This window comes from Lontra canadensis, unplaced genomic scaffold (assembly GCF_010015895.1).
Source record: "Lontra canadensis isolate GAN:19392208 unplaced genomic scaffold, GSC_riverotter_1.0 scaffold47, whole genome shotgun sequence".
NCBI lineage: Eukaryota > Metazoa > Chordata > Mammalia > Carnivora > Mustelidae > Lontra > Lontra canadensis.
Window position 1 is genome coordinate 399,695 of NW_022631041.1, and position 9,901 is coordinate 409,595.

The 9,901-nt window shown below is 54.0% G+C and overlaps 1 protein-coding gene across 1 annotated transcript; it reads right to left on the bottom strand.

The window, feature by feature from the left end:
• Positions 1–4,955: 4,955 nt before the first annotated feature.
• Positions 4,956–5,799, bottom strand: OLIG3 (oligodendrocyte transcription factor 3). The gene has a single exon (XM_032873009.1). It carries the CDS (start codon positions 5,772–5,774, stop codon positions 4,956–4,958), a length of 819 nt encoding a protein of 272 aa, XP_032728900.1. The 5' UTR covers positions 5,775–5,799.
• Positions 5,800–9,901: the final 4,102 nt, after the last annotated feature.

Consider the following 9,901-nt stretch of genomic DNA (forward strand, 5'->3'; position numbering starts at 1 on the left):
CCCCGCCTCTCTTGGCCTGGCGGGCAGATGGCAGAGCCCAGGGACTGTCACTTCCCACGAGACGCAGCTCCAACGTGTGGACCCCCAGCTCGCGCCCAGCTGGAGTCTCGGCGCCGACCCCCTCCGCGTTAGGCCCCAGAACGGAGGCAAAGTTCGGGGCCAGTCTCTGCAGCGCTGGACCCTGAGGCTGGCGGGGCTCCGGGCTCCCGGCTGGCAGGTGCTGGAGCGCTGAGGGAGGAGCCACGCTCCCAGCGGGTGGGCCGCACAGCGGGCGTCTGGCGCTGAGCGGGTTCCGAGGCTGGCGCGGCTCTGGTTCGCTTCCCCGCCGCGTCCCGCCCACCCACTCTCTCCGGCCCCCTAGCAGTCCTCGCAACCTCGGCGTCCCAGGAAAGGGTTCACTGAAAACGGACACTCAACTAAAAAGCGGTCCCGCAGACCTGAACCTTCGGGTTTGGGCTCCTCCGGGCTACTTGTAAGCGAAATGGGTACCCGAGAGGCTCAGAAACTGCGAGGTGGAGAGGCGGACACTCATTCTTCTGCGAGTTGGCCGACAGGCAGGCGGAAGATGAGGGTGCGTCCGGTTCCACCAAGGTCCCCCCCTTTGGCCCATTTCTCTCTGAGGACACTTCCAGAGCCCTTCTGCCGAGCCTTCTCCTCCAGCGGCGCTTCCTAAGCCGGGGCGGGGGTCGGCGCTCTCCCGGAGCCGCGCACATCGCGAGCTGCCTCGGTGGGCGCCGAGCCCCGACGTCTCCTCCTCACTACTCCCCTTTCCTGCTTCGGCCAGGAGCCGCGGGCGTGGGGCGGCCACGGGCCTTGGGACGAGGAGGGTCCCGGGGGAGAGGTACCGGGACTGGGATGCCTGGAGCCACGGACTAACTTCTGCAGCCCCGTGGGTCCCAGCAGGAGTCCAAAGGGGTGAGGCTGAGCTTCCGCCGGGCGCCTTCGCGGTCGCCGAGGTTTCTCGGTCCCCGAGCCCGGACGCCTGTCCCTAGCGCCCCAGGGCAGCAGAGAGGCAGGAGCGAGCGGCGGGGAGAGCTAGAAGTGTACCCGCCCGGGCGCGGAGGGTTGGGAGCCCACAGTTTCGACGCTCAGCGCAAGGAGGAGAGGGGGCCCAAAGTCCCCAGGCGGGACCTAGAAAGGGCAGTTAAATCTTCTTGCCTGAGTGAAATGCTCAGAGAATCCGGGCTTTTGCAGTTACTGGTAAGGGTATCAGTGGAGGCGACGAAATTTCGCTTGACCTAGCTGCTTGAGGGGGGGGGGGGGAAAGTTTGCAGAGACACAAGCCCTTCTCCTGTAAGGAAACCTTGGACGTCGTGGGCCTCCTCAGGCCACCTCTCCCAGTCCTTTTTCTAGATAGTAACTAGTAACCCAGGGTTCCAGAACCTATTTGCGAGAGGAGTTCCTCAGAAACAAATTTCTAGCGTAGGCAGCCAAGGCCTACGTTCCCATTCTATGTGCGACCTTCTCCCACCCTTAAAGTTCAGTCACCTGCTTAAAGCACCTGGAGGCTTCTAGGGCAAGCCTTCTGAAGATATCTCCGCCCACGAGGATTTTGCTGTTCTTTTAAACGTAAAGCAACGTTTATTCCGGAATGAGGGAAACCTAATCGTTTTTCTAGATTGAGTTAAAAACTGTCTTAAACTTGAGAACTTTCTAGAAAGTGGCAAATTTACAAGGAAACAATTTCGGCCAAGAACCATCCTCATCTTAGGGGTCATACACTTTTCTTAGGGGCGTCAGTAATTCAGAGTACTTAATGGGAATTGCAAGTGTTGGAAAAGTCACATCCCCAAGAGGACCAGCCCTCACAGGGGACAAGAAACTTCCCCGGAGGCCAGTGGCTAATGTTTCCTCCCAATAGATCAAGAAAATCCAAGCAACTGGGTTCCAAATAATTTTTCTCCTTGAGTTCCTGTCCTGTTCTTAAAGGAATCCTTTCTCCCAGTCTCCCTAGCCCAGTGGAGTTTTTGTAACCCTGAGAAGAGTTCAGTTTGCCTGGGGAACTCCCCAATGTTTGAAGCAATGTCTCTTTTCTGCTTTAGTTGGATAATTCAGGGTAGAATTTCCTGGCCCAGTGGTTCCTTTTAGTGTATTTTCCCAGGAAAATGGACCTTAAAGCTCTTTAATTTGACCACTGGTTGTATCTAAAGGGATTCATCACAGCAGCACAACCTCAAAATTCACCTCTCCCCTGTTGTAAGGAGTGTGGTTTTATTCCTTTCCAGCACCCAATTTAAGCTTCAGCTCTAGAGAAGGGGTGAAGCCCACCATTAATCCTGTGGTCAGAGTTCCAGTTTTTCCCCAAGACCAGGCTTTTGGAAAGAAGATCCAAAGTTGCAAGTAGTTCAGGGGAAAGTCCTTTCCCTGATTGATGAAACTTCTCCCTCCCCTCCCCTTCTTAAATAATAAACTCACCGGGAAAGGCTGGAGGGCTGGCCTGTATTGGTTTCAAATAAATCCTCAACAGCTCTTTCCTCACCCAGAGAAATGAATCACCCTTGGGAAACAGACGATTATTCCCCCATTTGTCTGCCGAAGACCCCGGGAAATAAGCACCCTCCACTGTAGACCCTCACTTTGGTCTTTCTTCCTGGCTGTAGGGGAGTTTGCGGGGACAGGGGAGATGGAGGTGGATGAGTTAAATAGAACCAGGACCCACTGAGATGCCCTCCCAAGGGCAAGTGGTGGGGAGCCCAGGGAGGAAAGGGCAGATAATTCCTAGATGCCCCGCTATCCATGCTGGATCCTGGAAAGAGACAGCTCTATTGGTCTGCAGTGGAAACCACTAGCTTCCTCACTGTGAAGAGGAGTTTAAGCCTCAACAAACTCATGTGATGTTACATCTAATCCAGAGGCCAATTTCAGGGTGGTATACTTCAATCAGATTTCCATTTTCCTTAGTAAGAAATACAGGCTTGTGCCGTTAGTGTTACTATCATCACTAGATTGCGATTTTTTTTTTTTTTGTCCTGTGTAAACGAATAAACAAAACCTTCTTGTTGGATCACTTTTGCTCCTACAAACTATATGGCACTATTAGGGGACTGGGAGTGAGAGATGAAGAGAGAAAAGTAATTGATTAAAATGACCCCTGTCTTAGCCATCATTTACATAGCAGCTGCCCAGTATATTCAACTAATCAGACTTGCAATCTAACATAGGAAAGAAGGGAGAATTCCTGCTGTAAATCTTTGAGATGCCGGGACTTAAGAGGTGGTTGGCCTCATCGGAGCTCGCCTTACAAAGCACAGTGGCCTTCCTTTCTGTGTGGGTCACACAGCCAACAGGGGCAGGCAGAAAAGTGGGTATTATTCTATTATTTTCTAGGACCCTCTTTGTTGACTTTAAAAACATATACTGGATTTTAACCTGTTTATTTTTTTTAAAGGCCACATGGTCAATTTGTAGTAAAAAGAAGTTAACTTACTGCTTCATTCCTGTCTGTTGTCAACACACACAGCCTCTCATTTCCTGTCACTTTGGGTTTTCAGATTACTTTTTTAAAATCTCAATTGCTGAGTTTATGAGTGTCTGATTACTGCTGAGAAATAAGGAGCTCAAATATCACAAGACTACCAATGTGGACAATGCCCCCATTTGAAAGACATCTGGTTGTAATAATTAACACCAATTTATCGGACCTTTTTACCTGTGAATGACCGGAGAAAACTCTTTGTATCTGCCCACCCGTCCAAATCTCTCACTCACTGCCAGATACACCTTACCGGGTCCAGGCATTTTTTACCCACTACCCGCATCTTCAAAAATTTTAGGCAAAAGCAAAGCCAGGATTTAAAGGTTCTTTTTTATTTGAAATCTCATCCAGAAACACTGGTTTTTAATAAATATATCATAGTTATCAAGAATATATAAAAAATAAAGACAGGTATTGTCTTTGAGGCCCTAACAAAATATTTCAAGCAAATGTTCAGGAAAATAAAAACGGCACCCCTCCCCAAACCACGATAACTTTTCAAAGCTGATGATAGAGAGAGCTGACCCCGCATGCAGAATCACTGAGCAAGTGGGGGATGGGGCAAGCTAGTAGAGGGAGCCCAGGCTCTGGTGATAGCTGGCCCCTAGGACAGCCTAGGGATGGAGTTTGGGAATTGAGTTATAAGGGGGGGGGGGTGGGGGGAAGAAGCGCCTGTGCGCGAATTTGGGTCTTTGCACTCTGCCCCCCTCTTTTCATTTCAAACAACCACAGACAGATATATGGATACTTGGGAGGATTCACTAATAAATCCTTGTTACAAGGAAAATGGCCTCGTGGCCTGCACAACATGTTTAGATAAGATTCATTTAGAAGCGTGCATGCATTCTTTTGACCTACACTGCGTCTTAAGGAAAACCCACATAAGAGATGTCATGCCCTGGACCGGAGTTGAGATTCAAAACTTGGGTCTTGATCAATCTCTCTCGCGCTCTCTCTCTCTCTCTCTCTCACTCATTGTCTCTAGAAAAACAACTGTGGAGAGGATAGCGACAGTGGTAATTGCATCCATCTCAAGGAAATATTTACATTTGTTTTGCAAAAAAGGGATGTTGTCTTTTCCAAGGGGAGAACGCAGAGCCAGAAAAAACCAACTCTAAAGTCCCTTCGCAAGTTTTTAACCGCACCGATCCCGTCTTTATACAACAAATGCAGTTTTGACAAGAGCATATGTAAGTGAGAAATAACTGGCGCGGCATGGGGAAAAGAAGCATGCATGCAAAACACACGACGTCTGATTCCAGTCCCCCTTCGTTACCACCTAGAAATTGCAGTTTGGTTTTGGTCCTTTCCCTCTGGGGGTCTAGTGGGATCTGAGATCTCTCACACGGCGTGGGAGGCCGCAGGACCCCACGCTCACCCTCCCGCCGGCCGAGTGCTCAGCCCCCTCTTCCTCCTGGCCCAGCACCGCAGTCCCTCCCGCCTCTCTCCCCTCAGCCTCGGCAGCCGGTCGGTCCGCCGCTCACTTGAGCAAGTCCTTGGACTCGGCCGACAGCCGAGCCATGTTGGCGGTGGAGAGAGCCGAAAGGTGGGGCGGCGGCGGCATCTGGCAGATGGTGCAGGGGCAGGGCAGCCCGGCCCAGTGCTGGAAGCCGCTGCCCAGCTGCAGCGCGGGCTGTGTGGAGGGCGCCTTGAGCAGCGAGTGGGGAGGTCGAATAGTGCCGATGGCCGGCAGCGAGGCGGCGGACAGCGGGGACGAAGCGTTGCCGGATGAGAGCGCGCCGCCCAGGATGGGGTGCACAGCGTGCACGGCGTTGGCGGCGTGTGCTGGGTGGCCGGCGGAGTGGCCCACGGTCCCGCAGTGGAAGGCAGAGTGGTGGCCCCCGTAGATCTCGCCAACCAACCTCTTCATCTCCTCCAGGGAGCTGGTGAGCATGAGGATGTAGTTTCTGGCCAGCAGGAGAGTGGCGATCTTGGAGAGCTTGCGCACCGAGGGCCCGTGCGCGTAGGGCATGACCTCGCGCAGCCCGTCCATGGCTAGGTTTAGGTCGTGCATCCTCTTGCGCTCGCGGCCGTTGATCTTCAGCCGTAACTGCTGTAGGTCCTGCTCCGACAGCTGCTTCTTGATTTTGTACTTGCTGCTCTCGCCCGTGGCCTTGGCGCCGGCCCGCGAGAGGCTTTCCCCAGGCATCTTTTGCACCATGTCGCCCTGCGTGGAAGAGACCGAGTTGAGACGGCTCTCCTGGTGGTGGTGGTGGCGGTGGTGGTGTTCCCTCAGATACATCTCATCCATGTCCGGCGATGAAGCTCTGCTGGAGACAGAGCTCGAATCAGAATTCATTTTATTACGGGGGATGCGGCCCTACCGTGGGGAGGATTTAGGTGGAAAATTAAAGAAAATCTTGAATTTAGAAAAATCTGCACCGCCCAGCGACCCACTTCTCAGCGGCAAGATGTGAGAAGAAAAGCTGAGGCGCTGCTTTCCCCCCCGCCTTTCTCCCTCCCCACTCCCTTCTCTCGGTTCGGCTGTTTCTTGGACCCCGGGTTGGTGTATGCTTGGACTAACCTCACGCTGAAAAAGAGGGGCTTTTATAGAGCCGCGCCGGAGAAAAGAGACAAAAGGAACCCTCCTATCTATCCTGGGCTGGTTAGGATGACGTGCCATCATTCAGGGCGGTGCGCTTTGCTGTCCCATTTAGCAAGGATTCCTATTCATATTCATTGTGGGGCCGCCCTGGGACACCTCTGCTCAGAACCGCTAGGAGCCCCAAGGCACAAAACCCTCTGATTGACACACTCACCGCTCCAGCTCGCTCCTTCCTGATTTTTTTTTTTTTTAACTTTACTCCCCCTCCCCCTCAATTTCCCCAACCAAGTCACACCTAAGGAACAGCGGACCGGAAGGAAAGGGGGCCGGGCTGTTGTCGAGATTCCTCTGGGTTTGGAGAGAGGAATGGAAACCTTCTCTTTTCTTCATAGCAACTCCCAAGTTTTGGGAAATGTGAGCAAAAGAAGTCCTATGGAACTGTTTCCAGAATAGAGATGAGGTTGGAGGGCAGCTTCCACGCGCACGGTGGGGGCTGTTGGTGGGAAAGAGAGGGGGACTGCGTGTCAATGTGCACTGTCTGAACTGGTTTGCGTTAGATTTATTTTCCTAATCCCTGACATTGTGTTCATTTTGTTTATTGGGACGTTCTAGTGTGGTTTCAATGGGTTGTCCATATCTGGTGAAGGGTTTGCCTCTGACACGGTTGTGGGATGGGTCTGTTGTTTTTGTTTTTGCTTTTTTGTTTGCTTGCTTGTTTGTTTTGGTCCTCTCGTTTAAATAAACAGATTACTGAAAGAATTTGCTTTGCACAATTCTCTAACGTCTTAGACCTGGATCTGAGTTGGGGTTGGTGGGGGCGAGAACAAAACCAAAAAATCCAACCCTGGCATTCGGACAAGAGCAACTCGAGAAGGGGAGGGGAGGAAAAGGAGATGAGGGGACAGGGAGAAATTGGAAAGGTTCCCAAGAACCCCAGAGAGAGTCTTCCTGTTGGGGCTACCCCGTAACCTCCAGACCTTGGCGCTCCCAGAAACTGCTGGGGCAGTCCCTGCTACTTGCTCCGCCTGTGGCCTCTGGCCACTGTGGCCACTCGCGGGGCGGGGGGGAGCATCTGCAGCTTGGTACCACCGGCTGGAGCGTGTAGGTCCACGGGGTGAGGCCGCCCCACTCCGGTGGGCCAGGAAAGTGGGCACTTGGGGTAGAATAAGAAACGATATGTGTGTGCGTGGTGTGTGTGTGTGTGTGTGTGTGTGTGTGTGTGTTCCGCAGCGAAAGGATCTGGAAAGCCCCTTAGGCGTGTGCTTGTGGGCACTGCGATCAATTGCACCGTGGATTCTGGGGATAAAGGAGGCCTGGAGTTTGGAACCTTCGGTTCCAATACGGAGGTCGGCGCGGATCTTTCTTCCCCCTTGCTGTGTTTTTGTCAATCGCGACTAACTAAGCAGTGTGAGGGGCGGGAAAGGCAGAAATCCCCGGGAGCCCCTGGGTGGCCTCTAGAAGAGCCTGGGCACAGCCATGCTCTGGGCTCGGAGGGAGCAGAGACAGATGCTAGGATGTGGCTGAGGGGATGGAAAGTGTGAAACGGAAGCAATCCCTGAATCTATCCAGGAATCTGAGTCAGTTAGTCAGTTTGCATTTCTAAGACTCGAGGTAGTGGAAGCCTCACTTTCAATAGACACAAATGGAGCCGTCAACAGAAGAGGGCTGTATGCCTAGGCCCGGAGTCTGCTGCTCTGCGAAGCTGTGCCTCTTTGACAGTCTCCCCCCCTCCCCAAAGCTGCACTTGGTAGTAGCAGTTGGATGGGGAGATGCAACGTTGGAATGGATGCTTTTCTACATGGAACTTTGCTGCTCTGTAGGAAAAGAAAATGGCCAAGAGATCCCCTGCAAGGCCAGGACCTTGGTGTCCTTGAAGACTGGACGAAAGCCTCCTATCCTCCTACGGCTTCCATCTCCGGAGAAGGAAAATTTATTAAAACGAAGAATCCCAGACATTCGATAGGATGTGGAAAGATTGATGTACAAACGCAGTTCTAATATCCAAGCCAAAGAAATGTTTCTTAATTCGCCAGACACATCCATTCGAGCTCAGACAGCAACAAACCCCGAACAACTTAGGAGAAAAAATGTTCCAGAACATCTGCATGTATTCGGACACAGTCCCAGCTGATGGAGGGTGGGGCTGGGTGGAAAGGCGTGTCCAGGCCACCGCCCTCTGTGCTTCTCTGCTGATCCTACGGGCTGGCCGGGGAGCCCTACACTGGAGGACAAGTGGTTTCCCAGCTTCCGGGCTGATTCTCAGGCCCGGCCCCCGCTGTCGTCCTGTACCACCTTCCCGACCCTTGGACATCGACTTCTTTTTTTCCTCATGACCAGACTGAGAATACTGTACCTCAGTTTTGATTTCGGGAAGTAGCGAAGTCGACTTTGAGTGACGGATTGCAAATGAAGTAGAAAAAAATCAAGCTGCTAAAAGGTATTTTAAGGTTTAAAAAAAAATCTCAGTGTTCCCAGTGGACAATATGAAATAAGGTGTAAAGTTTCCTCAAATTAATAGAGGTGGTGGCAGGGGAGGAAAAGGGAAGCAGTCCTTAAAATGCAAGCTGAACAACTCACTTTAGGGCCTGGAAAGACAAAGCCCAGGGTTCCGGGAGTCCGAACCAGAAGTCGCTCTTCCTCCACACTCCCTTTCCACCGGGTGGGGGACGCTGGCCCCTGTGGCCAGAGCGGAGGGAGGCCGAGTTAGGCGCGGAAGGGGTGCCGGGTCTCTGCTTACGTGGACCAGACCCCCTCCACTCTTAACGGATTTTTAGCTCAGTTAAAGCGAAGGTAGATCTGACTGACACGGCACATCTGTCGTGCCCAGGCCAAGGGCCCTCGGTCCTGATCCAGGACGCGGCGCGCCCTCTCCTCCCTGCTTTCCTCATAAACCTCTACACGTGTAGATAGATGGTCCAAGGTCCAGGGCCCAAGTCAGGCAAGCACTTCTGGTGAGGCCTTCCAGGGGCCCCCACTCTCCTACTAGGAGGCTTGTTCCCCATTCCCTATCTCTTGGAGGGATTAACAGCGAGAGGAGGGAGAAGGAGTAAATGAGCCACAACTTTGCTCTCCATAAAGTGGGTTGATACTGATCGCGGCTCAAAAGACAGGGGCGCCCCACCTATGCGCTTGCCTAGCGGAGTCGCTTTGGACTCGGGATCCCGCGCAAATGCCTCTCAGCCCTAAGCAGGAGCAGGCAGGGAGCTCAGAAGACAGAGCTGCCCGAGTTCCTTCGAAAAGCTGTCTCTGCCCTCGCCCATGCCCGGCGTCAGCACAGGGGAAAAGTAAGGGAGCCCGCACTGGGCCGAGGCTGCAGCAGTCCAGAGGGGCCGCGGCAGCCGGGAGGGGCCGCGGCAGCCCGCAGGGGCCTCAGCCCGAGTCTCACCGTGACCTTGGCCCTGGCCAGGGACCCATTCAGAGGGCTTCAGACAACCAAGGAGCGGTAGCGAGCGACCCGGCGGCTGCGCGGGGCCGCGCTCTCTAGGGCCACACCCCGCGCCCTGGCAGCTAGCGGGCGCAGGGGGCGGCGCGGAGGCGGGGGTCGTCCTTCCGCAACAGGTGCGTCCCAAGGCCCGCGGGCCACTTCCCGCCACTCAGTCTGGCTCTGGGCAGAGCCTGTGAGTTTCTCAGTCTTTGTACTACCCGAGCCAGCGACGGGGACCCGTTCTGGAGAGCCTCGCAGCCTTCCCCTCGCGCCCCGGGCGCACAGCCTCAGAACTGCAGCCCCGGCTCCCAAGGACCGGGGGCTCCAGAGGCATCTCCGATCTTCCTGTCTCCCCGCCCCGAACCCAGATCTCCCGGGGAGCATCTCTTACCCTAAGCCGGGTGCGAGCGGCTCGGTGCCGGCGCCCACCGCTCCGCAGCTCTAGCCACCGGGCTCC